The sequence below is a fragment of the Botrytis porri genome (assembly GCF_014898465.1).
Source record: "Botrytis porri strain MUCL 3234 chromosome Unknown BPOR_001, whole genome shotgun sequence".
Classification (NCBI taxonomy): domain Eukaryota; kingdom Fungi; phylum Ascomycota; class Leotiomycetes; order Helotiales; family Sclerotiniaceae; genus Botrytis; species Botrytis porri.
The window spans coordinates 2,640,154-2,666,341 of NW_024066075.1; the positions used below are offsets into that span (position 1 = coordinate 2,640,154).

At 43.5% G+C, this 26,188-nt stretch overlaps 12 protein-coding genes across 12 annotated transcripts; 3 read left to right on the forward strand and 9 right to left on the reverse strand.

The window, feature by feature from the left end:
* Positions 1-433: 433 nt before the first annotated feature.
* On the reverse strand, positions 434-2,295 carry EAF01_000712 (uncharacterized protein; the record flags this gene model as incomplete). The annotated part of the gene is made up of 2 exons (XM_038908962.1): positions 434-1,983; positions 2,040-2,295. 2 exons carry the CDS (start codon positions 2,293-2,295, stop codon positions 434-436), a joined length of 1,806 nt encoding a protein of 601 aa, XP_038775868.1.
* Positions 2,296-3,346: 1,051 nt separating this feature from the next.
* Positions 3,347-3,835, reverse strand: EAF01_000713 (uncharacterized protein; the record flags this gene model as incomplete). The annotated part of the gene is made up of 2 exons (XM_038908963.1): positions 3,347-3,570; positions 3,613-3,835. 2 exons carry the CDS (start codon positions 3,833-3,835, stop codon positions 3,347-3,349), a joined length of 447 nt encoding a protein of 148 aa, XP_038775869.1.
* A 1,246-nt stretch (positions 3,836-5,081) lies between these two features.
* EAF01_000714 (uncharacterized protein) lies at positions 5,082-5,721 on the reverse strand (the record flags this gene model as incomplete). The annotated part of the gene is given in 2 exon segments (XM_038908964.1): positions 5,082-5,370; positions 5,381-5,721. The coding sequence occupies 2 exon segments, from the start codon at positions 5,719-5,721 to the stop codon at positions 5,082-5,084; spliced, it is 630 nt and encodes a 209-aa protein (XP_038775870.1).
* Positions 5,722-6,666: 945 nt separating this feature from the next.
* EAF01_000715 (uncharacterized protein) lies at positions 6,667-6,942 on the reverse strand (the record flags this gene model as incomplete). The annotated part of the gene is made up of 1 exon (XM_038908965.1): positions 6,667-6,942. The coding sequence occupies one exon, from the start codon at positions 6,940-6,942 to the stop codon at positions 6,667-6,669; it is 276 nt and encodes a 91-aa protein (XP_038775871.1).
* Positions 6,943-7,969: 1,027 nt separating this feature from the next.
* EAF01_000716 (uncharacterized protein) lies at positions 7,970-8,398 on the reverse strand (the record flags this gene model as incomplete). Its single annotated transcript, XM_038908966.1, has 1 exon — positions 7,970-8,398. The coding sequence occupies one exon, from the start codon at positions 8,396-8,398 to the stop codon at positions 7,970-7,972; it is 429 nt and encodes a 142-aa protein (XP_038775872.1).
* Positions 8,399-9,593: 1,195 nt separating this feature from the next.
* On the reverse strand, positions 9,594-10,385 carry EAF01_000717 (uncharacterized protein; the record flags this gene model as incomplete). Its single annotated transcript, XM_038908967.1, has 1 exon — positions 9,594-10,385. One exon carries the CDS (start codon positions 10,383-10,385, stop codon positions 9,594-9,596), a length of 792 nt encoding a protein of 263 aa, XP_038775873.1.
* Positions 10,386-12,245: 1,860 nt separating this feature from the next.
* EAF01_000718 (uncharacterized protein) lies at positions 12,246-15,754 on the reverse strand (the record flags this gene model as incomplete). The annotated part of the gene is made up of 2 exons (XM_038908968.1): positions 12,400-15,754; positions 12,246-12,315 (listed from the first exon to the last, which is right to left on the reverse strand). Exons 1-2 carry the CDS (start codon positions 13,206-13,208, stop codon positions 12,246-12,248), a joined length of 879 nt encoding a protein of 292 aa, XP_038775874.1. The 5' UTR covers positions 13,209-15,754.
* EAF01_000719 (uncharacterized protein) lies at positions 14,345-15,553 on the forward strand (the record flags this gene model as incomplete). The annotated part of the gene is made up of 1 exon (XM_038908969.1): positions 14,345-15,553. The coding sequence occupies one exon, from the start codon at positions 14,345-14,347 to the stop codon at positions 15,551-15,553; it is 1,209 nt and encodes a 402-aa protein (XP_038775875.1).
* A 271-nt stretch (positions 15,755-16,025) lies between the features above and the next one.
* On the reverse strand, positions 16,026-17,505 carry EAF01_000720 (uncharacterized protein). The gene is made up of 3 exons (XM_038908970.1): positions 17,097-17,505; positions 16,957-17,040; positions 16,026-16,890 (listed from the first exon to the last, which is right to left on the reverse strand). The coding sequence occupies exons 1-3, from the start codon at positions 17,127-17,129 to the stop codon at positions 16,414-16,416; spliced, it is 594 nt and encodes a 197-aa protein (XP_038775876.1). The 5' UTR covers positions 17,130-17,505; the 3' UTR covers positions 16,026-16,413.
* An 827-nt stretch (positions 17,506-18,332) lies between these two features.
* On the forward strand, positions 18,333-19,012 carry EAF01_000721 (uncharacterized protein; the record flags this gene model as incomplete). Its single annotated transcript, XM_038908971.1, has 4 exons — positions 18,333-18,581; positions 18,638-18,718; positions 18,767-18,936; positions 18,994-19,012. The coding sequence occupies 4 exons, from the start codon at positions 18,333-18,335 to the stop codon at positions 19,010-19,012; spliced, it is 519 nt and encodes a 172-aa protein (XP_038775877.1).
* A 1,109-nt stretch (positions 19,013-20,121) lies between these two features.
* EAF01_000722 (uncharacterized protein) lies at positions 20,122-21,090 on the forward strand (the record flags this gene model as incomplete). Its single annotated transcript, XM_038908972.1, has 1 exon — positions 20,122-21,090. One exon carries the CDS (start codon positions 20,122-20,124, stop codon positions 21,088-21,090), a length of 969 nt encoding a protein of 322 aa, XP_038775878.1.
* A 1,149-nt stretch (positions 21,091-22,239) lies between these two features.
* On the reverse strand, positions 22,240-26,095 carry EAF01_000723 (uncharacterized protein; the record flags this gene model as incomplete). Its single annotated transcript, XM_038908973.1, has 2 exons — positions 22,240-23,439; positions 23,495-26,095. 2 exons carry the CDS (start codon positions 26,093-26,095, stop codon positions 22,240-22,242), a joined length of 3,801 nt encoding a protein of 1,266 aa, XP_038775879.1.
* Between the last annotated feature and the right edge of the window lie 93 nt (positions 26,096-26,188).

Below are 26,188 nucleotides of genomic sequence, written 5' to 3' on the forward strand. Positions count from 1 at the left end.
ATGGTAGCGATGTAGCATGTATGTAATTTATCCACAAGGAAGTTCATATCATTAGAAATACCATTCCTATCTAGGGAGAATCAGAAAAAATCGATATCGGACGCAGCCTCCACTTGTAGGATTCTGCAGGGAAAGAATGGGGGCTGGAACCATTGCTTGACGGAATCCAGGCTTATGGCCGATACATGACGGTAACCGTGCGAATGGCAACTGAACTTCCGAAAGCCTTACGCATTGACCGAATCAACCCCTGAGGGGTCCCTTTCCTGCTTACATCCCTCGTATTGCCAAATCTCTTGATTGAGATCCGCGTGGGAAACGTTATGGAAGTGGTGTGACTGCGTAATCTTTGACCAATAAAATACATAAAATATTTATAAATTGACAAGAATCTAATCTTGTATATGGGTATATGGCAAACCTTTAAAACCCATCACTGAACCTTCTTCGCTTTCGCCTTTATCTTTTCCATCTTCGAGGACTGTAGAAGACCACTTTCAACAGCCAAGGACCATAGGCACCATAGGTAACATATACCAAACCCAGAAACTCCAACTGCGACATTCATGACTACCCAAAAATCAGGGAAAGGAGCAGGTGGCGTCCAGAAAATTTCTCCCAAATGCCAAGTGACCATAGCCTGATAGAAGAGCGTATGTAGTAATGTTGTTCCGAATCCTATCCAGTTGCCATCATTATGTTGCGCATACACCTCAAAAGAAAAGGGTGGAAGCCCAAGAAGGTAGAGCCACAAGAGAACCAGAACGAAGTAAGGAACACGTAACTCTACTCTTTGCAATAATGGAAACATTGTAAAAGCGCCAAGAACATTGGCAAATGCTATCCATGATCGAGTTCCTTTGCTAAGTCCTCCTCGACCAGCCAGCAGCACAGTCATTGGCATCAAAGGTAACAAGACGCTTTTCTCATGTACCTGGAAACTGAATAGGAAGAACCCCCACGCTGATGTTGCCAAGGCCAAGGGCAAAAGATCCTTTCGTGGTTTGAAGAAGATAATCAAGCATGGAGGAGTGATGGATGCTAAAGTGAGAAGTAGTGAAGCTTTCTGAAGAAGACCCTGATCAAAGTTTCGGAGCTTGATAGCGACATTTAATGCGCACCAGAAGTTGGCCACTTTGTCTTCAAAAAGGCCCCGCGCAAAAGGGAATACTCGGTATATGACCTGTGCACTTTGCTGTATAATAGGATAATACCAAGCGCGATAATCAAGTTTGTATGAAAATTGGCTAAGAATTGGTAATGGTGCTGCGAAACCATCAAGCTCTGGTCGGGCACTGATACCTTGACTTTTCTCGTAGATAGCACCCAAGAACAGGGGCAGAAATAGGACCGCAAATGATACCAAAGTAACAATCGCAATGCCTAAAAACCTGGGAATATTGATAGGAAATATGCAGACTCCCAGTAGGTATGCAAACATTGCAGGAGCATAATACAAAGCCATCTGCTTGAATCCCAATGCCATGACGAAAAACACACAGCTCCACATGTATCTGCCAGCTAGTACACTAGACATGCTAGCCAGAACCAATCCAAGCATCACTGTGTTGTACTGAAAATGTGCGTGGTCGATGAGGATCGATCCAGGTTGCATAAGTATCGCTGTCAGAGCAATTGATGCTGTCCATATATTTACAGCTTGAAGCTTGCTTAATCGTCGAACGAAGATGACTGCTGCGGGTACAAACACTAAGTATTCGGAGATGATAACTGTAGCTCTCATGAAAACCTTTAATGTTGGATCATCGAGTCCTCGCGACGTGTGTAAGGCAAACCACGAGGGTTTTATAAATCCTCCAATCTTTCCAAGAACCCAACTATGATATGCGGTCAAGGGCGGATAGTCCAATCCCCACCATTCGAGTTCATGGAAGTACCATTGTGAAATCGGAAGCTGTGTTGTGATCTCCATCCAGTGTCTCTGAGCTTCGTAATCGCCATGCATTGGTGGGCTTTGAAATCCTGCCATAAGAGTCAGTAACAGAGCTCAGGGTAGTTGGCAGATTCTACAAACGTACCAGAATATCCCCAAAGTCCAGCAGCCCACCTGAACAAACCTACGGCCATCAATATTAGAGGAAGTACCACCCATTGCGATGTCGAACTACGCGCAGACCAAAGTAGAGAGGCCAATGGATACGTGGGTTGATTTCCACTCATACGTCTGGCTGTTGGCGTGGTGGGAGTAACTATTGAATCACTCTCAGACATAACTTTTTTGGAACGTTGACCTCGCGATCGAGATTTGTACGGTGGAGGGGAAGGTCCAGCCATTGTCACCGAAAGATTGAAGCCGAATGATGTTCTATTACCATTTCTCAAAGTAAAACACAAGATTGGGTCTGGAATATGTTGGGTCGGTCATGTATCAAATTTGTGGGGGTGGTGTGCGATGAACACTACGATATTTATTTTATCCTTGCGCTTAGCCATGATGACACGCTTCAATTTTTGCATCTGTGTACCAATAACATCTACGCCAATTCACAATTGAATGTTTTATTTACGCGCTTCAAATTCTCATATTTTCGATATCCTTCTTTCAGAATAATAAAATCCATTATAGGAGTTGACTAGTGTTAGCTAGTCGCTTTGGAAAATTATACACAGACCAATACACGTAGGTATATAGGAAACCTTCAAGTTGAAGTGATACAACTCCCTAAAAACAAATACTAGAAAACGTTCCCTTCTAGATTTCTCAAGCATAACCATGTTGCGATGGTGAACCTGTTCTCAACTTTCGAGTGAAAGCAACGGCCTAAAAGAATGCAGCCATTGCCGCTAAAATCCGCTATACAATTCAATGGCTCTTGAATTAGATACAGCGGATACACTTCAAAGGTTCTTCTCACGAGCTTTTCATCTCCAAAGTCTAGCATTGAACTATATTTACCGCCCAGCTGGGTATACTTGACTGCATACGTAATTCAAGCGATACGAAAAGCGTTATCCGGGAGTATTGTGGTTCCTTTAATATCAAGTATGTAATTCCTGCACAGTATCAGGATACCGCAGCTGTATGGCACTTTACGGTTTGCTAGCGTGGACTTTAAAATGTCTATAATATTCTCTGGCAAAACAGTAATGCAAGTACAAGAAAAGATACCACGCATAACACTATACAAGAGTCGGCTCTAGCGGCTAATATTTCATTAGAGCGCTGAAGCTCCTAAAATCCTATGGAACCGGCATGCCATGGGCAACCAAAGCAGCAGTCTCCTGCGTTTAAACCTGGCCTTAAGAATGACGGCATCAATATCCCATTGACATCCATAAAACTCCAGAGATCCCTTGTAGCGCCCTAAACTCCCACTCCAAAGTCTTACAGCATCCATCCTTCGCAAATGTGAAAGTTTGCGTGCAACTCCGACACAATGATTCGAGCATTCCAGGCTTGAAAATAGGCTCGTGTTTTCTTCTTCTTTTTCTTTGAAGCCCACATTGTCATTGAGTAAGTTACATCATCTAACATGCAACCCAAGAATATGATGGTTCTTTGACCTCTGTATAGCCAGATATCCCGGGGACTTTTGCGATTCTGAGATTCTATAGTCAGCGGTCATTCTTCAAAATTTAGGTCAGCTTTACCATTGAAGCGCTTTTCTGTCTCTACTTCCGTTTTTATGAACTTGACGCTCTTGGGCTCAACAGTAAGAAGTAATGGTTCCTTAGCTGCATGCTTTATGTATACTTGACGGCAGCATGCTCCGACGAAAGCTAATATCAAGACCAATAAACCCATGCCAAGGTTTACGAGGACCGTTGGGTCAAGATTAGCCTTCAGTGCTATTAACATTGTGGCTAGACACATATTGATGGTTGGGAGTTGATTATTGTGATAGATACGTATAATTCAGAGAGTACAAATGGTATTTGATGATGAAAGAACGATATGTGATGTAAGAATTTTCGCAAGAATAAAATGGGCAACGGAGTTTCAAGAACACGATTAAGTGTACGAATTTAGACATTGGAACTGTTGGTTAGTCGATCGAGACTTCCCATTGTTCAAGACATATATCTCAGAAGCGCTTCCCAAGAATCTCAAGGATACTGCCGCCGATAGCCTGAATCCTTCACAAATCCTAAAGCTCGGGCCAATTAGACAATGTGGACGCTCTACACAGCAAGCTACACGATAGTACGATACTCGACATCTCTATAAACAAATGCTCCGGACATTGTTGATTAGCTTTTCAGATAGGAAAATCGCAAAGTGGATGTGGGATAAGCAACTCAAGGACGGTAGATCCTAATTTAACATTAAAGTCACGTGCCGGCCATGCCATCGATTTTGAATTATTAACAAAGTTACGAAGTTAGTGTAGCTAGCTAGTCACGTGCAGTCCTGTCGCTTTTGCATGTTTGCTTTTCGACAAAGCCATGTCCTCTGCACCTTCATTAGCACAATAGCTACACGGAATTTGCTGATGTCAATGAGCATTATATTTAATTTGAGGTATCGTTTGAATTCTTACATCTATTGAATTTGAGGACTATTTGCGCGGGAACCTATACAATCTTGATTACCACTGCTAACGAAACGACCTACTTTTATTTAACGACCCGGCCAGTCTCACCATTATCCCTTTGGAACTCAAAACTAATTAATTACATGCATTTGAGACCAATGTGTTCCAATGACATTTGGCAATTCTCTGAAAGGGAACACTCAAGTCTCTCTCTGCGCCTTCGATCAAGCTACATGAAGTCATGAATAATTGATCTATATGTTCATTCAGAAGGAACATATAGTCTGATTTCTATTTCGAGTTTCTTGGAGATTCTTTATAAGTAGGGTGCCTTGTAGCTACTGGTTATTGATAATTTTAAACACCATAGCATTATCTCTCTTATTTTGTCATGACAATTATCAGTCACATTATCATATTTGCACAGCACGGGTGAAGTTATATTTAAAGTTCAACAAATTGTATTATTTTTTGGCTTGAGTTTTTGGGTCGAATCGAGCTAATAAGATACCAAATTAGCCAAGCGGAGTCGTAAGAATAGGTTATGAAGATGAATGAAAAACGATTTCTCCTCCTCCCTCTTCTTTAGAACTTCTTCTTGATTGATCCCCAGAGCGACTTACCTATTTTCTTGGCCTTCTCCCTTTTGCTTTCTCTTCTTGAGGGGGTGGGAGGATGATCGAATGTGGCGAGAGCTTCTCTTTGTCTTCTCTGTCTGGCCAAAGTTCCCATGTCCACGTCGTCGGCAAAATCTAAGTCGGGTTCAAGTGGATCGAATGGTGTTGCGTCCGGTTGGCTTCCGGAGCTGCACTGGTCGTCTGAGGAGCTGTCTTGGGTTCCGTAGGCGATGCACCGGGGGCAACGTTTTTTTCGACTGAATCAACAAGAATCCGAGCTTGTCGACTCCAAGAACGATGCACTTCTTGTCATCTGATGCGGCAACTTTGTGATGTCCGCAACGGAACTCTGTGAGGAGGCCCCGTCTGTCTTCGAGATTGTCTGGTGCAGTGAGTAAAGGACTTAGCGGACGAGAGAGGATAACTGGATCCGTGGGAGGTACCTTGTTCCTGCAATCAGGGCACTCCTTGTCGTGTTTGATCCAGGTCGTTTCGGGTCCGGTGATGCATCTCCAGTCTTCGTCGTCCCCAGCTTCGTGTAAAGTGAGGTTGGCAAAGTACTGGTGATCGCAAGTGAAACTTGTTACGGCGCCGACTAACCAAAGCATGATTAGGTCTGGTTTGGGTTTGGTGTTGGTCTTGAGAATGGAGATTATTTTAATGTCAAAAAGTCTTGTTAGAGAAGATTGGTTTTGGTTATCTAAGCTCTAGGACCGATTGGCTAGAGAATAAATAAGCTACCTTGGGAGAACTATGGAAGATTATATGGGTTATCGAAAGCAGCAGTTCTGAACTTGTTCAAGCATTGTAATTGTTGGTTCACATTGTTTGTCTACAGTTCAATTCGCGATCTCTCCTCAAATCCACCGTACATAGCAGTTTATTCTGGGGTTGAATAATAGCAGAAATTCTCCGAAGTACAGCTTAGACTAATAGGAGGCATAGTTTCTTCCATTCTGTTGTCCTACAATGTTTTCGTGTTATAAGTTTGCTAGTTAGATGAGGATAGGAACCTGAACGGCATAAGTCACGTGACATCCAATTTCTAGCCGAGATTTCTGTTGGCTTGATTCATCATTTCGTCTCAATTTTCGTCCCTTGCTGACATTGTGGTCAAGGTTTTGGTAAGATTTATGTTTATATTTGATTCCTAACGCTAGATCGAGCACATACTTTACTATATGGATTTGTTCAATAATCATATGTTCTTTGCAATAATCAAAGAGTAGTACCTCACAATATTGCAATATTGCAATACATCACTACACAAAGAAATGGGAATTTGGTGGGTTCACGAAACTTCCTTTCCACTTAGCTATGCCAATGACATTTTATTTTTTCACGATTGGATCATAGTACCTAGGGGCATCATCAACGAAAGAGGTATGTTAGTCACATTTGAGTTTAGTTCATTTTATTATTGTTCTGGAATTTTACAATCCGTTACTATGGAATCGATTCGCCGAATCTTCAAATATCTCGCCGCTTCTCCTCACAGTTTCAGTCCGCTCCTTTCTCGAAATCATCTCGATGACTTCATAGCTCGGTGGACATCATCCGTAGAAGAAGCGACCGGAATTAGTGGCAAGCTGTCTCGGTTCTCGTGGATGGATGATTATAACCGGATGAGATCTGAGTGGTTCTGGATGTGGCTTTTCCCGACAAGTTGTACACAAAAGCGCGGAATCTGCAATCACAGCCCCGGATTTATTCTTGCAGCTCATTCTTCGGATGATTCCCATCACTCCTGGTCCTTGTTCCTCGCCGATTCGGGTGGCTGAACGTTCTTCGTGTCCGCAAGCGAACGTGGTGAAGAGTGTCGTGGACATGATTGCGATGTTCTTGTTCTTATTTGGTGTGTTAGAAAGCTTTGATGTGATTGTATGCGCGTCAGTTAAGATGGAAAGAAAACTTGGTCAATCTCTGGGGTCTCGCCTAGCCACTTTATGAATAATGTGGAGAGACTTGTTCAGGCGCTGTTCTGGAATCATTCATGTCGGGTTCATTTGAACCATTAGAAAATAATGAAATTTCTAGAAATCATTTCCTCCAAAGTACACTGCCTCAGGAGGCGTTTCCAATGAAACAAAATTTCTACATCCATGCAATACCTGGCTGATTATGTTAGATCACGTGACTGTTCTCGAAATGTCCAGGCGATTCGAGTGACATCTGATTCAACTGATTCAACTCTCGATTGAGTTTCCATAAGTCCTCGATGACAAGTAAGAACGAAAAGAATCACTTCCAATAAACATCATCTAGACAAATTAATGCTGTATATTTCATGTCGAAATTGGTCACAGTGGGAAATGGATTAGTTAAATTTAGGGTATAGTTCCCCGTTCACCGTATTGTTGATTAAACCAAGAGAGCTAGAATATCCATAGTTATGCCCTTCATGAGGCGTAACGCCTTACGAATCGGTACTAGTACCAATTAGACCATAGCGCCAACATCACGGCTACTAACAACTTTCAGCCTTTTATATTGAAAATCTAGGGAAGCGATATAAGGTTAATTCCGATCTAGAAATTCGCTAAATCCAATTCTCCAATTCCTATTCTCCAATTCATAGTCATTGCTTGTGGCTTTCGATTGTTGCATCAATTTTAAGTCACTTTCATAAAGGTGGCATAGCACAAGGGTCGCATGGGGTCTCATATTGATGGTCGTGGTTTATTGTATAGGATCTATTGATATTTTAAAGTAACTCCTTTATCTGGGTGTCAATTTAGTTAGTTTTTTTGTGTTTTTTCCCTTTTCGGTTGCTGTCGCTCCCTGATTCCCGAGGTCGAGGTTTGTCCGGTTCGCTCTAGCTACTCACCGAGTGAGTTAGCTATCTGCGATGACTGCCTATTGTTCTTGGTCTTTAGCGAGAAGCCACTCGGTGTCGTTGTCCTCCTCTTCGCTGAAGAGTGCGGATCCCGGGATGGGCTTGCGCTTGAGGTGGTGTTGGGGTGTGGGGGTTGGGGCCGGTGTCTTCTCTTTTTCCGCTTCTCGCTCTGCTGCCTCCTTAGCGAACGCGATAGTTTCCTTGACGCGCTCGTCTCGGAGTTGTTCGAAGGTCTTGTTGGTGTTACCCGGGTGGGTTCCCGAGGCGAGGAAGTCTTGAACCGTGAAAACTGCGCAAACCTCGCAGAGACCCTCCCGTTTGATGTCTTTGGGGATCTTTGCCTTTGTGCTGAAAGCTCTGCGGATGCTTAAGGCTCTCTTAAGTTTCTTGAGCTTGGAGGGGAATTCGGGGAAGCAGTGGCCGCATTCGAAGATGTAATGATTGACCATGTTTGTTTGTGGGTGGGTTGGTTTGGTTTGGTTTCTTTGTTTTTCTGTTAGTTAGACTGAGAAGCTTTGAAGAGTGAGGAAAGAAAAATAAGAGAAGGATTTCTGAAGCTTTATATAGTGTTTGGATGAAGTTGTTCTGGTAATTATGTATTGTTCACTTGACTGTGTGATAATGGAGTTGAAGGGGAATAACTGGTCAAGTGAAGGTGAATCTGCTCAAGCTTACCCGCTTTCTGAGCGTTATCGTGCTCAACATGCTGTGATCAGCTTGTTCAACGGTGCATCAAACCTATTCTCACATTTTAGAGTACCTGTTCACATACTATTCAGTTTCTGTGCTCAAAATGGTGGGCTTCAGTCTCAACGTGCCGCGGGGAACCTGGGGTCGTTTCCCCCGCAAACCACCAGGAACTAGTTCGCAGCTATTTAAGGCTTGTATTACGGGTACAGATTAGTCGTCGATATCTTAATGTTTTTCAGCACTCGCTTTCCATGCCTATTGCGCAATCTACTCTCCGGCCAAACTCACATTTCTCACACTTGCATATTGGTTGATTTAGGGGGCGGATCACGTGCTAATTCCTCACTTTGTTTTATAGGGATGCTGTCTTTGCAGCTTTGGCTTCTGTTGATACAATGTAATTAAATTGCTTCGATTTTAAATTCTGTGATGAAATCTAATATATTTTGCTCGTCTATGGTACCTCAAGTAACTTTCATCCGCAATTCTATTTGTCTAACCAGACAGATTCTAGGTCCCACCACGAATCACTCGGCTATTGAATACAAATGCTGGACCTTCGACTTTCTCAATTAAACTTCTATAAATCAAATAGATATTAATCCAGTGACCTGATTCAATGGATGCAACGCGATAATTCATATAGTCGCATATACAACGATTTGCGATATAGGATAAAGTTTTCGAAACTCCATCTAGCAATGGCTCGGCAACAAGGTTTACCGTTTATCAAAATTCACAACACTATCAATCAATTTTTCACAAATCACATTTTCATAAGGTACCATCAGGTACTAGTCAAGTTTGTTTGAATTCCATGTTTCTTTTCATTCGAAGGGTGTTATATACAGTAAAACAAGATTCTATTCGTCTTCTATACAAAACTCCCGAGTCCGTGATTTATTTCTACCGTAGATCCGATTCTATCCTCACCCCCCCTCCGTCACCGCTCCTTCAAAGCCACTTCGGAAACCTCATCCCCGAATCGATTGGCGACTCACCTCGCTCCTCTTCACCACGAGTGGTAGAAGGAGTCAAAGTGAGAGGGTCGGGGATTAATATAACCGGAGTCCTTGGTCTTGTTTCGGAAGATTGGGCTTCGAATGGCTGGGTGATTCTATCGTGGTGTTCCTTGAGTGCCTGGGACGTTTCCTGTCTCGTCCAGGCGTGCACCCGGGGGTGAACACCATGGTCTTTTGGTGGAGGCGAAGGTGGTGGTGGGGATGATCGGCGTGGGGTGTCGGTTGCACTCCGTTGAAGCTCTTGTCCTGCAAGATCTCGTTGGCGTGCACCTCGATGTGCCATCGCATCCCATCCCCGAAGGAGCACCTCTGAGGTTGGAAAGCCGTTGGAACTTCCGGGAAGGTTGAATGCCGGTGCATCGGTCTGTGGCTGAGAAGCGGTGTTGTTGGGGAATTGGAGAACAGGGAGGTCGGGTGGACCTTCCGCCATGTTCGCCAAGTGTGCGTTGGATTGTGGTGGGGGGGTGACTGTGTGTCGAGGTGGAAGGAAAGCTGGTAGATCGGGCGGTCCCTCGGCCATGTTCCAAGGTTGTGGAGCTTGGAGTTGGGAGTTGGTTGAGTCTGGCGAGTCGCGAGCTGGGAGTTGGGATCTAACCTGAGGAGCGTGTTCCGGGCGTGTGCGATCTTGTAGGGTCTGTCCGCGAGGGTGTGGGCTGGGTCGCGCTTGGGGTGCTGGTCGAGATCGCTGGCGGTTCTTTGCCTGGCATACAGGGCAAAGTTCCATGCTTGGTCTTCTGATGGTTTCGTTTAATGTGAAGGCTCTCCTTAAACGATTGACGATCGGGGTGTCGGTATTTATAGGGTGTGGCCTGGGCCCGCTCTATGTATGCCTGGGTGTCTGGGAGCTCGTGTGTACAGCTGTACACGACGATTCGTGTGGCTGTCATGGTGGCGGTGGGCGATTGGTTTGTTGAGGTAGTAATGTAGGTAGCTACTCTGATTGGTTGGATTTGAATACTGGAGTTCGATCCGATTGTTTGTGTAAAGGAGGGAAGTGGTATTCAAATCTAGTCTATCTGAGAGAAGAAAATATAATCTTTAGTCGAGGATACCATTCCTCATATAGTTACTGCCCGGGATTGTTCCTCTACAGTTATTTAGCCAATCCAAAGAGACTCTGAGCTTTGTTGCTAATTCGAGATGTAAAGCCAACTCATTGACGATTGTGCAGTAAATTCTTTCAACTTCACTTATTCCTAAGAGTCCAACAGAGTATTTCACCCTACTTGCAACTGTTCTATCACTATTCCCTTACTATTACGACGCTGTGTGATAGTTGTTATTGCAATTTAAACACCAACAGTTAAAGTGCAGTCAGTTTCAACGGAATCCGTCTAACCAAAGCCACAGCCTTCCACTTTCGACCTACTCATTCCAAAGCTTACCATAGTTTCATACATGTTCACGACTTGTTCTGATGCTATTTTAGAGCTGTTCCGATTCTGATTCTGGTGGCTTCCACTCTCTCAAAAAACTGTTGATGCTAGGTTTCACTTTCGTCATCACCGTGATTCCTGGGGATTGAACCTCTTCACTTTTATCTAATTGGGGCAGATGTACATATCATGACACATTTTTTGTATCTCAAAGTATGGAATTACTAACTGGTACTAAATTCCAATTCTACAATAGCTTTGGCTCGAAAAGTCGTGCGAGTAAAAGGAGGTGATCAACGCATTCTGCTGGAATACTTGGATCTACGGCTCTACATGACACGCCGTATGTCTTCCAAATGAATCAGCACCTTAAAATATGGAATAAACATGCTATAGCCACCCTTATCCAGCTCCAAAGCGCTCGAATTCGAAGATGTAGACAACCCAACACCCCCCCTCAAAATCACATGATCCCCCACGTGCCAAACTGACGCCATAACCACAATTCTCCGAGCCGAAAAACAAGCTTTCTTTTTCTATTCGCAAGGGCGAAGCGACAAATTAGCTCCGAAGATCAAAGTGCCAAGAAAGTAATCTAAACGATAAACCCGTTTCCAGCATTACCCAGAGCCAGAAAGAGCATGATTCTTCCTATCACTATCTGTTTATTATCGATGAATAAGTTTGAATATAAGAATTCTAGTAGATATAGGAGGTAACTGTGAAGCTAAATATTGAAAACCCCTATGACGCAATCCAGTGACACCCTCCTGGACAAGGCAAGAAGCTTAGGTTAGAATATAAACTTTGAAGGTTTTCGGTGATTGGATGAATTAGGTGAACTAACTACTAGGCTTTGAGGATAAAAGCTCGATATGTATTACAGTAGAGCTCTTCAGAAAGTTCTTGTGTCGTCTACTGAATTATCTCGCTGGGGTTTTCTTCTCTGGTCTGCTAAGGTATATTCCTTACAAAGGAGGAGGGGCATATTTCTTACCCAATTGTAGAGCTTTCGAGTTAACACCCACTGAGCCTGAGCCCGGATTCATCTCACTCGTGTCATGGCATTGATTTCATTCACTGCATCGTCACATTTCCACAAAGATTTTCACATTTTCACAACAACCTCCAAAGCGCACTAGGGCATATTTATTTATTTAAGTTTTTATATTTTATTAATTATTTTCGAAGTATTTTGAGTACTTTTATTATTTTCGCCCATTCCCAACGAAGGTATATATAGTCATCCTCATAAGAAAGATCGCAACCGCCATCTTCCTACAAAAGACAGAAAGCCATTAGTCTTGCTCTAATAAAGAATCATGAAACCAAGAATAACAAAAGAAACCGGGGTGTACTTACTCCTTCTGCACGAGCTGGCAACGAGCCTTCGTCCTCTGCTCCTTGATCGCCTTCTCCTCCTTGATCTTCGCCGCTCTGGCGCGTAGATCTAGTCGCGGAGTCTCGGATTCCGTCGAGGGTGCTACCGAGCTGTGAGGACTTCGAGCTTGGAGGAAGAGCTCCTTGAGGTCCGCAGGAGGAGCAGACGGTGGTGCTTGGTCCTGGACAAACTCGTTATAGTCTCTTGTCGCATTCCTCGCCGTCCATTCCCTGCGGACCTTCTCTTCCCGAAACAACCGCGCTCTTCTGTCCGCCGGGGACTCTCTCGCTAGACTGTCCCTCAGTCGTTCTTCCATATCCCGTGCATGGAAATCTTCTCGAAGAAGTTCCATGTTGGTATCCCGGTAAGGATTCCGAGGAGGAAGAACGGAGTCCAGGTCCGCATCCGATCCGAATCCCATTTCCGAGACGGGCGACACCGATGACACTGGCGACACTGGTCGTCGCTCAGACACAGTGTTGTGCCGTCTTCGTTGTTGGATTGTTGGCTGCGATCGAGGTGCTTGTGGTGAGGGATGGGCGTATTGGGGTCTCGTTTGAGACCGCATTGGAGCCTGGGCTCTATGTTGCTCGGCCTCCCGTTGCAACTTCTCTTCTCTCTCCCGCTCACAATACGGACACAACTCCAAGGAGGGTGTTCGAATCGTTTCGGTGAAAGTTAGAGCTTGCTTGATCCGCTTTATGACGGACGGTTTCTGGGGAGCTTGGAAGCTCAAGTCAGGCAGTTCATGACTGCAGGTATAAACAATCTTTTTGATGGTGACAGGCATGATTGCTTATTGCTTGTGGTTTGTTGGGTTGTTGTTTGGCTAATTCTTCGATATCGTCAATTCAAATACAAACTTCTTGTATGGGATGAAGATTATGCAGATGATTTGAAGATAATGATCAGAATGACAAAACAAAATCCTATCCCGGAAGTTCTCGAATCTTATACTCCCAGAAAGGGATTGTTCTGCAACTCCATAGTATTGTTCAGAAAATATTCAACAACATCAACAATGAAGTCGATGCATATGACCTCATAATAAAGCCTACAAGCATCGAACAGATTTGAAGTGGACTTTGTCGTTCTCTTTCCGTATCTGGGTATTCGAATGCAATAGTTTTGGTATGTTGTTGGCGTTAAGTTGTATTCAAATTGTGCTTTCTCATCTAGGGTGAGGATATAAGCATATGGTTGTGAACAAACTCCAAATTGATGGCGCCATTGATAACTACCCCGAGAGTGTAAGTCTTCTGGGTAGTGAGCGAGGAGAGGTAACCCCAACGCTGAAGGGGAAAGAAAGGTCGCATCTAGAGAAAAAAACATGCAAAATCATATACGAATGTATGGTCAAAGAAAGCAGATTATTTTCAAGACAAGCGCGTTTCAGCCAAGGACGGAAGCGTTTGTGGCGCTTATGTGCTGGAATAGAATAGAAGATAGGGCTGAGATGATCTCATAAAAGTTTCTCCTTGTGTTGTGACATGTTCTGGGGTGATTCTCATGCTGTTCTGGAATAAATTGGTGAAAATGATATTCGGGCGTTCCAATGGGAAGTTCCGCGTGGTTTCGACGCCAAGACTAAACTAAAGGCTCGATCTATTTTGATACATGTCGTAGGACATGTCGAAGGGACAAGAAAAGTGCGACAATGTCGTTTTTATTCTTTGTAGATTCCATGTTTGATAATAAAGAAGCCAATTCACGATAAAGAAACTACATAATCTTTGTCAAAACCCTCATCTTCAAACAATGGCCAGAAGAATCTACTTAATTCGGACAATAGCCATTGTAAATTCCCCAGCTCATCCTCTCAGAAACATCAAGTCCAGTCTTCGAGTTACAAAGCCATACAACTTTATATATCTTTATACTTCAATTAAACAAACAACACCACACAAACCCAGCTCCATTTCCAACATGTCTACCAGAACATCTTTCAAGCCAGTCGAGGTGCAGGTAGTGTATGGAGGGTGCGGACACGTTTTGAGAAAGACCCAGGTAATCCCCATCCAAGTTTCCACAGGCGGAGAGACGTCCAAGACCAAGAAACGCACCAGCTCTACTTCATCTAACACATCTAAATCATCTCGTCGCAGCAGCTGGAAATCCTTCCTCTGCGCGGGCGCAGAACAAGCTGAGAGTGACTCTGACAATGAAACAGATCTTGTATTCCAGTGTGCAGGACTTGAACTCGTCGACAATATTGATGGCTTGTGTCCAGACTGCACTACCCGACAAAGCCGCTTACTTGTCCAACAACAAGCACGAGGTGCCGAAATCATCCGCGCTCAGATTGCTCAAGAGCAAGATGATGAGCGTGAACGACAACGCCGAGGCTATAGACGCATGGAGGACAGACGTACCAAGTTCAGATGCGGTAAATGTATCAAAGAAGATCGTCATCCTATCGACCGATCGGCAAATGATGGATTCTGCTGCGAATTTGGACAATCATTCTGGAATGCTAAGATACCCGATGCTGAACACTTTTCAGTCCCTACTGCGGAAATGAAGCGCATGACAGTTGGTAAATCTGAGGCAAGACACGCTGCAACCAAGGCAGCCAATTCCTATGGATGGAAATCCCAACCTGACCGATTCAACAGGATTGAACCAGAGGTTATTTCACAATTCATTGGAATCCCCGGATCCCAGCCTGCATCTTTACCCGCTCCAGTAGTCCCCAGATATGAGGATGCTAACCTAGACATCGATCGATGGAACTCTCAGGTCCGAACATATCGAGGTACTGTACCCGCACCAAATAAACCACTCCCTCCAACTCCATTGACAAGAAAGCCTCGGGCTACGCCAGTGAGAAAGAACCCAACCGCTGGACGGAAAGAGGCTGACGAGATAATTCCGCTCAAGACCAAGGACTCAGATGTGTCTGTCATGACATCCCTAACAAAGAGTGGTGAGGTGTCACCAGTGTCACCCACCAACAGTCATTGGCCATCTAGCCTTTCTAGACCGTCAAGTGTTACTAGACCAAAGACACAAGATGGGGAATACAACTTGAGGAGACAGATGTCTAATCTTGAACACGAAATCGATGGTGCATTGGAGAGTTGGACCCAAGAAGAAACAGAACCACTACCACAGGAGAGAAGACGCAGAAGATGATTTCTCTTTATACAAGATTGAGCTACCATAAGAAAAGAGGCAAAAAAAATTACACTCATTAGTTTCATTTATTAATTCCCTTTGTTGGCTTTTTATAAAAGGATCACGGTCTCCCTTTCCTTTTGTTAGACCCTTTTATTTGTTTCATGACTTTCAGGAATAAATGGCGGAGAAGAAAATCTAGACAAGCAAAAACTTATTAAAATTTGACAAACAAATTTACAATATGAAACAGAAGTCACTATGTGAAATGATGATGTATAAAATGTGAAATGAATGAAAAGTATAGGCTGTGAGGCAATATAGTAGTTATTGGAATGAAATTGTAAGCAGTATATTAGTTGCCAAGAGCGCACCATGACATTACATGGCATGGATGTGGTTGCATGTTGCGTGGTTCTCTTATTACCCTTGTGACATAACATTTAGTCACGTCAAACAGCCGGTGGTCTTGCTGACATTGGTCATGACGTACGAGTAGGTATGTAGTATAAATCCAAACACGTTGATTTCCCTAGGCATGCAGATGAAAGTGGACGAGTAGTATTCGAAGGACTAAACATGGTATTCTCTGCATATCAAAAACTCGCTTGCAAATTTACAATTGAACCAAGAAATTGGGAAACGCCTCGTACCTCAAAAATAACTCCACCTAATGGGCTTATCCTTCCGAAAAGACTTCACTTCCTGCGAAAGCTATTCTTAAGTTTGCTACCAATCTAAGGCGAGCTCCGTTGACCTTCTGAATAGAATGCCGCCTCTTCCATTGCGCTCATGTCCACCTTTCCTTCCCTTACCCTCCGTGGGCTTCCCCCTACGTTGCTTGTCTGTGTGATATATCTCGATCCCATAGCGGGATTTCAATTGGCTTTGCCGTTTTTAATGGTACCGTTCGACTGCTCGGCTTTAAATTTGGCGATCTCTTTCTCAACTGCAACATCGATCCTCTTTTGCAATTCTGGTCTGTATCCAAATATAAATAGCAACTCCATAAATACGAAGAATGGAGCGAGGACTAAAGCTTGTACGAGGTTGTCGAGTAATGCGGGGGCACGCTTTTCGAAAGCACCATGGCCGACAAATTGCATAATCCACGAGGCAAAGAATACAGCACCAGCGATTTGATTTGCCAAAGTAGTATTTGAAGAGGTAGCAAGGATGTGATTTGAGAATGCGGTCCATCCAATAATGAATGGGAGAAGAATACTGCCTGCGACCGGTTCGAGAAGGATGTAAAACCCGCTGTAGCATATTGATCCAATTGTGCTAAAGTTCAAAGGTAAATTCGGAATCGTAAGCCATGATGGCAGAGGTATTAATGTGGGACTGTTGGAGCACTGTTAAAAATTGTCAGCATGCTTGTCGTCCTCATTCTCAAGGTCGCGAAAACCTTGGGGCCATACAAGGAACAGACTGGTGGCCAGAATCAATGGCACACCTATCATATGAATGACACCATTTGTAGGATTGTGATGGTAGGCCCCGTACTATATTCGAACATTAGCCTATGTCTAGTAGAGTCGTAATATTCGCCCGCACTCACAAAGGTAAGCTGTTTCTCAAGGTTGAGAGACATTTTGAAGAAATGATCTGATGCGACAGGTTCAAAATCTTTGCGGATGTCTGCGATATTTAGGAATGAAGAAGCAAATATGATTGAGAGCTTGATTTGATGGTTCAAGGTTGAGGCGCAGTCATTAACTCATCGAAAATGTAGGAATTCTCGGGAGGAGTACGAGCACAGAGTCGAGAGATAGAGGGGGAGGGAGAGTGGATCGGATATGATAGAGAAGGTAAAGGAATTCAAGGTAATCAATACATCAATTCAGCCAATTTTGTCTATTCAAGCTGGTCGCACTGAGAAGGATAGTTGGAATGAAATGAATATCAAGGTGGAAGCATGTGGTGAATTGTGAACCTCGAAATCAGAATATGAGGTGGGTGATATTTCGGAATCCTCGCAAAGAGTGTTACGGAGAGCGGCAGAGCAGAGTGGCATGTCATTTTCGTAATTGGTATTAGTAATCAATCATCAATTCTATTCACCATGCTGCATACAGTTAGTAAGTATCTTATACCTTTATATACGCATTGACCAGCGCATATTTGATCCTTAACGTCGCGGGAAAAGTCTCGAAACTCTTTAGATCGCGTAACCTTCAACGTCGGGACAATTGAGCTTCCTCTCTCATTCTCGACTCCTCCTATTTTCAATACTTATAGATTTTTTCCCCCAATAATCACAATTCCAAACAACAGCATCGACAAACCTTTGCGCATGCTCTGTCGTATCTTTCAGAGATCTGCCAAAGTGTCACGTCTTTGCAATTTCATTCATTTTCAAACATGTATGTTGAAAGTTGTCTGTTTCCGGCTTTGTTGAACTCCGACTCGAAAACAAAGAAGACTGACAGTTCACAGAATAGTAAGATTGACTCGGCACAACAACCTTTAGGCGGACTTTGCGATTCGAAAGAGATTCAACATTTATATGGGATTGGGTGAATAACTTGGGGTTTAGAGCAGGCTGAATATTAAGAGTTAATGAGGGAAGGCTCTCGAATTATCAAACCTTGTCTCGATAGACAAATATAGTTAAACTCCGCCTCCTTTCAATAATTTCACCTTCTCTACGACATTGCAAGTTTCTGCCAAGAAGGAGGATTGTTGTGTTGCAGCGCAATTCCAAAGTTACATCAAACTTACCAGAAGAGGCATTGATATTACAATCCTGAAATTCTATCCACTTCGCTATCTATTTCGCTCCTCACCATTAAAAATGTTTTTTCTCTACAATCTTGAGCGTCAGGTCACCCTGCACCCATCGTACTTTGGTCGCAATATGCATGAGTTGGTGACTGGCAAGCTATTGAAAGATGTTGAAGGAACATGTACCGGTCTCTACTACATCATCACAATTATGGATACCTTCAACATTTCTGAAGGAAGAATCCTTCCAGGAAGTGGATTGGCTGAGTTCACTGTTGGATATCGTGCTGTAGTGTGGAGACCCTTCAAGGGCGAGGCTGTAAGAACTCGATTTTGTGAATTCATTTAACGTGCATTTCTCATGAACATATGTAGGTCGATGCTATTGTAACCTCAGTCAATGCGGTTGGTTTTTTTGCGGATGCTGGTCCTTTGCCCCTCTTTGTATCTGCACATGTAAGTTTTGTTTATTGTTGGTATGTGATCCATACTAATTCAATGCAGCTGATTCCTCGTGACATCAAATTCGATGCAAATGCAACACCACCTCAATTTACAAACAATGAAGACTCCGTCATTGAGCCAGGTACTCATGTCCGAGTAAAGATTATCGGTACAAGACCTGAAGTTGGAGCCATGTTTGCTATTGGTAGTATCAAAGAGGATTATCTCGGGTGAGTTTCCCCTCTGAATTTGTTACATTGAACAATCCCAATTAACTTCATGTCTAGCTGTTTGCAAGCATCGTGATTCTTGATATAAGTCAGCCTTAACTAAACCCTCAACACCTTTCAAGCATGTTCCAATCATAACTTCAGGTTTTTATGATGCAAGGCCTAAGCTTTCTTGACCACACCACTATTGTCATTTCATGGAGATATGACCTACCCCAGCGCTCAATCCTTTGAGCTCTGAGGTTTAATAAAGTCCACCAGCTTCACTGTGGTAGAAATTTGGGTGACTCAATGTTATAAATGGATAGATGAATGGATATCTATCTCACAAGTATTCCTGCTAGTGTTATTTGGTGATTGATTCTGTGAGACTCTAGCTAGGTATTTTCATTTTCTTGGTTCAATGGTCATATAACAAACCCAAACATTTTTCTCCTGGAATATACCACATCATGTATTCAAACTTTATTGTAAGAACGGCGCAATTGCAACCCAGTTATCACATTGCATGCGTTATTAGATCCAGTTGAAGAACTCTTTTGGTGCTTATATTAGTTGGTGTTGTTAGTACTTGTTGATAGTTCAACTCAGCATGGAGCAACAACTTATTGGTTCTTTGTCACTAAGAATCAATTCCGAGATTTCGAGATTTAGTTTTGGTATATGATTATGAACAAATGATGAGTCTGTATGCCAGCCTACTCTAGATGAATGCAACTGTGTTTTGAAATGCGAGTAAAAGATTTAGTGTAGCTCCCTGCACAATATCATATTTTTCGTTAATATATGGATCATGTCGGGAAATCTACTTTTTGATGAATGTTAATACAGCAACTCGCTTATTAGCGAATAGAGCTCCAGTATACTGGCATGTCGTTTCCATATATATGTTCTGTGTTTCTGTATGTATCGCTTTCTACACCTAGGCTACCTATTTACGTCTCGTATGCAACAACTTTCTCGATACGGCAGATATCTCACCCCGTTTCTTCTGTTCTCAATGTATATTACGGTCTCTTCAGCATCATATATCATGACATACTCGACACCATAGAACAACTTACCACTTCATCATCATTTACTGGATATTAAATGAACTCTTTACCCATTAAGCTGCATCCAATAATCTACCATCTCCCAAAACCGATTAGTCATTTTCGAACTAGCAACCCTCACAACTTCACTATGGCCAACTCGGCCATCAGCGATCGATACATGAAATACGTTAAGCAGCTAACCCCCTCATGCAATTGCCACCAAAACCACATCGTATGTCACCACCGCAGTTCCATCGGCGCCAGCGCCATCCAGAAAACCAAGATCCTCGAGGAAACGGACATCGGACGCTGTGAATGTCTTGCGATTGAACCGACGATTCCACCACCCCAGCCGGAGACATATACTGGACATCTTGCTGTGCTTCGCAATCCTACGCATAGAGAATGGGGATCGAGACCCCATCGATATCTCTCGCCTACGCTGTGTAATATCTCGTCGTGTTATGTGAAGCGGTTTGTGGAACCTCTTGTGAGAAAAAACCTTAGTAGGGGAGAATGGACGGGGAGACATGAGTTTACGATGGCGGTGGTGCAGGTAGAGGAAATTAGGACGCTGCGTGATAAGGGAGTGACGTATCGGAAGGAAAAAAGTAAATATATTGATAAAGTCAATGTACAGAGGAAGAAACACTATGAATTCGAACAACAGGTTGAGATTCTGATGACAAAGATCCAAGAAATCAGATGGAAGAGAGAGAAAGAAGAGGAATTGGGTGATTTTCTTGAAAATCTGGTTGGGTGTAAGGAAAGTGCGGAACAGAAACGAGAATTTGAGGAACAGAAGAGAGAGTTTTTGGAAACGAGGGAGAAGTTGAAACGGGGGAGTGAATATTTTGTTAGGAGTATGGAGGATGATTTGAGATTTGCGGAGAGGAGTGAGGATAGTGGGTTGGTAGAAAAGATTGCGCGGAGTGGGGAGTTGGTTTTAGGGTATTTGGGTGGGTATTTGGAGGAGGTGGATGAGAATGTGTGGAGGGATCAAGAAAAGGAAAGGGAGGAAGGGGTGAAACGGAAGAGAGAGGGGGGGGAAGGGGTGGAGAAAAGGAAGAAAGCGGGAGGGGATGCGGGTGTGGGGGAAAACATCAAAATGGAATGAGTTAATGAATCGCTGAATCTTTTTCTTGATGTTTCTACTGGCGTTAAGACGGATCTTGATTGTTAATCATGTGGAGATGAGGGGTGTATGGATTTTGATCTTGTTAGCTTGAGCTGGTTTATATTTCCATCTCATAAGAGACATGAGCAGTTACTATCATCTCAGCAAGTATTTAGGATACCTATCGAGGGTTAGAAACTATTTGAGGAGAGCTATGATACTTCAATTGACTTTATGGAATGAATATACACTGTGCTATGATATGATTGATATCCTTATTGTCCTTTATATCTGTGGATGGGTATGGATTGAATCTTTACTTTGTACACGTCAGGAGTGTATGTAAACGTGGACTAGACATTAATGGTGTCTGTCTAGTATTCACTGTTCGAAGAACCTGTTGGCAAGTTTTTGTTGAAATATGACTGATGATTCTGGACTCAAAGACCTAGATGTATCAATCTTTGCTCTGGGCTCTGCTGAATAGATAGGAAAACATCAGTACAAGACACAGATTCATGTTGTGTTTTTCTATCTACTATTCTTATTCATAATACAGCATGCTAATCGTTTGTGGGAATTTCTGATATCTATATGTATTTCTTCTAAACCGTGAAGCAAATATAAAGGACATGGGTTGTGGACGGGGTGTCTTGGTCAGTTGAATACAGCTTGAAGTTGTGTTTTGATAGTACCTTGAGGAGTAAGTAAAGTCCTGGCGTTCTTATTAGTAGAGTTGAACTGAACTGTGGGAGAATTGATTGAGATTAATGGTTTTGGTGTTTGAGATTTGTGTAAAAGTCCTAGAAATAATAATAGATGGGACAAACTTCATAATCACGGGTTGCACGTAGAACATATTGTGGATTTTCGGGCACAAGTGCAAAATTCTCCTGAATCTTTTAGTAAGTACAAATCTCCATAATGATAGTGTTGTTATCTATTAAGTAAGTACTGATGGTTTCTCTCGCCATAATTTACTTCACTGCCAGCGTCATGCAAACTTGTATTCTGAATGTTACAAAATACGGTACATCAATCTCTCAAATTTCAAAATATACGAATAATTACATTTGGAATATCCTTTCCCAAAGAAAATAAAGACATCGATTGCTTAAATCAAAGAGTCATATCTTGAATCCTGCCCTTTTACTTATGCTCCTCGTATCCTCGTTTTCTCTTCATTCCTTCGAAATGCTGGTATGGTGTACCCCCAAGCCCTGTTTTAAATGCCATATGAGTTAAATGTACATACAGGTATCTAGCCGGCTCACCATGTACGGTGAGGAGGGCGGATTCCGGGGGGCCATACATAACATAGTTCTCTAGACCTTTGTGAGTCACGACAAGCTGGAGCTGCCCATTTGTCATTCTCACAAGAGCGTTATTGAGTTGATCTTCGTCATAAAAGTTTAACCTTTGTTGGTCGCCGAATCTTGGAATCGTTTCAACCCAGTCCCTTAAAAATTTCTCTTTGGTTAAGCCTCGCGTCCATGGCTCGTTGCGATACTGATTATGAAGAGACAGTACCACAGCTGCAGCACCACATGTACCATACTTGCCGGAAACTACAGCTGTCGTGAAGAGTGTCTCCCATTCATTAATAGAAAAATTCTTTATCGTCAACCTCTCATGCACGGTGCCAGCGTTGATAAGTTCAAGCTCCTCTAGCCCAATTTTTGTGGGCTTAGGGTGATCAACTCGGAGCTCGGCACCGACAGACGATCTTCCATATCGGTCTAATAAGTCTTGTTCTTCAATCTGGTGTAAGCTCACTGCAAAGCGCTCGTCAGCTTCCGCCTGCAACCTTTTAGCTTCTATCATCGCAGCACTGTCTGCGGTGTGTGGTGGCTTTGCGTGTTCTGGAAGCCACGATTGATGGCTATCTGAAAAGATGGAGATGGCCTTTGCTATTGTTTCTTTATTCGCGTCGCCAGTGTTGTGCAATTGCTCCATTGCTTCTCTACGGATCGATTCATCTTCCAAAAATTGGAGACTTTCGAGAATCTCGAGGACTCCATCGACTGTCAGTGACCCTGTAGGCTTATAAGCAGTGGATGGAGGAGAGATCTTCGGTCTTTTTGGATCTTTTCCACCTGGTAAGGGTCCACCTGTTGGTGGTCTTTTGCCTGAAGCAGGAACAGGTCCTATTACCGGCGCAGGCTTAGGAAAAGGTTTGAGTCTCTTATTGTATTCTTGCTCCAAGGTCTCTTCTGCGGGTCTTTTCCCAGGAGGTTTTTTGCCTGTATCTGGGAGTGAAGGATAGATAACTTCCGTTGTTGCTCCAGTGACTTGAGGTTTCACCGGTGTATTTGGCACATGATGATAGGTTATACGATTTATCGGGGCCTCATATTTGTCAATAAAAGGGAATTTACTCAAAGGAAGGCTCTAGGTGACTTACAGTTGTGACTTCGGGTCCTACATTTGTAGTACTTGAAGTGTTAATGCCGCTAAACCAGCTAAGACCGCCCACTCTGGGAGGAATTTTGGGTACAGCTCCAGATGGTGGGATCTTGACCTCGACGGGTTCAGGTTTTGGAGGTTTAGGTTTTGAAGGTCTAGGCTTCAATGGTTTAGGCTTCAAGGGTTTAGATGTTCCTGTGATCACACTTTCGTGAGTGTCGTCGGCGTCATGTGACGGCTCTTCTTCTTGTGCTACTGGCGTTTCGATTTTTGCTTCTGGAATTTTCGGCCTTGTTTTGAAAGGAGTTGGTGTATCTTGTTGGGGTACATAGACACCTGTATCTATATGCCACGGCTTATCTGGCGGAAGATCACTATATATACCAACGCCATGTATAATATCGTAATCTGAATCATAGCCTGTGTCTGCCCAAGGTTTAGGGAATACAGGTTTCTCATCATCATCAGGCACATAATCTGGATTATCTATGTCTGCTCCGTCTGACGGAAGTTCAGGGGAATGCACTTCACCACCTGTTCCTACGTTTTCCGGCCTTGGCTTAGATGGAGTCACTGGAGGCTTAGGTTTCTGTGATGGTTGATTGGGTTGTGAGCTCCGCACTGGCTGGACTTGTGGGGGAATTTTTGGCGGAGGCTTCGATGGTGTAGGTTTTTGAGGTTTTGGTTGTTGAGGATTTATTGGATGTGCAGTAGCTAGATCTCTGGTAGTCGTGTTGAAGTATGCAGCAAGTGATTCCATAGCACTTTCTGCTGGGGGAATACTGGATCCTCCACCGACGGCTGCATTGAAATAAGGATCATTTTCGGTTCTCTCTTCCAATCTTCTTATCAACCTCGCTCTAGCTTCTGACACAACTCTCGGTTTTTTGGGCTTTGCGGGTTTTTTTCCTGGGAGCGTCCTTGGTTTCTGAGTCGGAGAGAAAAGTCGAGGTACTATCAATGGGGTTGGCCGCTGTACGGGCGATTGTCCCGGTAAGGTAGGATATTCCACCACACCTGTTTCACCACTTGGCGGTAAGGTAGGATATTCCACTACACCTGCTTGACCACCTGGCGGTGGCGGAGGCATTCCACCTGGTGGCGATCCTCCAGGTGGTTTAGGTGGTCCTCCAGGCGGTTTGGGTGGTCCAGGAGGCTTTGGAGGCTTGGGGGGTATCTTCTCCTTTTCTCCGGGAAGCTTTTCAGTGTCACTTCGGTTGTCTTCCTCTCTAAATCCCATGTATTTGGCAACTTTGCTTCTCCAAAAGTCTGTACTCCTTTCGCTCAGCTTCATAGCATCCATTAATCTGAATATATCAACTTCTTCCATGGCGTCATCATTTTCACCAGACCATTCTTTAATTCTTTCGTCTGGGTTAAAAACATAATATTCTGCAAGCCGCACCAAGCTCAAGCAGAAATCGACCCATTGAGTGACATCCTTTACGTTGAGTGAACCGCGAGCTTGTCGGAACTCGATGGTATGAGCCCGGTTTGAGGATCTCAATGATGTGAAATTTACTAGCCTGTTCGCGAATGTCAAAGGAAAACCCATATAACCAGCGACTTCCTTCTCATCCCGCAGTTGATCAACTTCATCGCGAATTTGCTGGATTGTTCTTCGTTTTCTATAGAGAGATGTCTCCGCTCGCTGATCCCAGATCTCATAGACTGTATCCTCATATGTGACATAATCCGCACCCAAGAGCGTGTGCAAGCGATTACTAATGAGATTGCCCCTTGCAACAGGATGACCAGGACGACGACATCTAGGGTGTAGCCTTGAGATCTCCTCTTCATATATCAACAAAATGCACGCCAACTCTTTCAGTGTAGCAAGATCGGGGGCCTCGACATGCACATGTAGGGCACATTGATTTGTTATGAAGCCTTCATATAGATCATCTCCGGTACCTTTGAGCGCTGTGACAATGTCTTCAAGCTCGGCCGTATCTCTACGATCGTTGCTCTTGAGAACTCGAGATACCACTTCTATGCCATAAGAATCCCATCGTTTAGAAGTTCTGCCAGAGATACGTGGTATCCATTTATAGAGATTTGCGGAGCCTTGGCCGACAACCGTAAAATCTGTCGAAATGATCCATTGATCGTATGACCCTTCAGTTTTATCCTTCTTTTTTCGCAAACCTGTGTGCTTGATATTACCTTCAAGCCATGCAACCTTGTTGTTAAGTTTATTCAAGACTATTTCTTGTGGTTCGAGATTATACGGCCTTAGCATAGATATACCCTTCTGCTTGTCCTCATCTTTGACATTATGTTTGCGAATGGCCCAACTGTTGTAAATGATGTTGGCAAGTCTTCCAAAGGGCACGTTGACCGCTGGACTCCATGCCGGGTCGCGACGAATGGCCAATGGAACATTTTTCTCAATTCCATGGTTAGGACCATGCCCCTCACGGTCTGTAAGATCGAGTTCTAGATCATGAAATGCCAACACGTATTCCAATTCGACACCATACTTCAGACTCTTTCGCTTGGATTTTGGTTTGTCCACGGTTTGCAGTTGAAACGGATTCGGGGCGGGGAGTGTATAGATAAAAGGCGAAACAGCGCGGTGAATCCAGTCGAAAATCATATTGCAGACCGTTGATCTTGTAGCTTTTCTTAGATTCTCTGCGCCACGACGTTTGAGAAATGGAAGCTGTAGATAGGAAACTGACTGTTGTAA

What these genes read in the sequence shown, in the direction of transcription:
- EAF01_000720 (XM_038908970.1), bottom strand. Translation starts at nt 17,129, where the DNA reads ATGTCTCTCAACCTTGAGAAACAGCTTACCTTT. An exon ending in TTGAGAAACAGCTTACCTTT is followed by an intron (nt 17,041 to 17,096) that starts GTGAGTGCGGGC and finishes GTTCGAATATAG; the next exon opens with TACGGGGCCTACCATCACAA. An exon ending in TGGCCACCAGTCTGTTCCTT is followed by an intron (nt 16,891 to 16,956) that starts GTATGGCCCCAA and finishes AATTTTTAACAG; the next exon opens with TGCTCCAACAGTCCCACATT.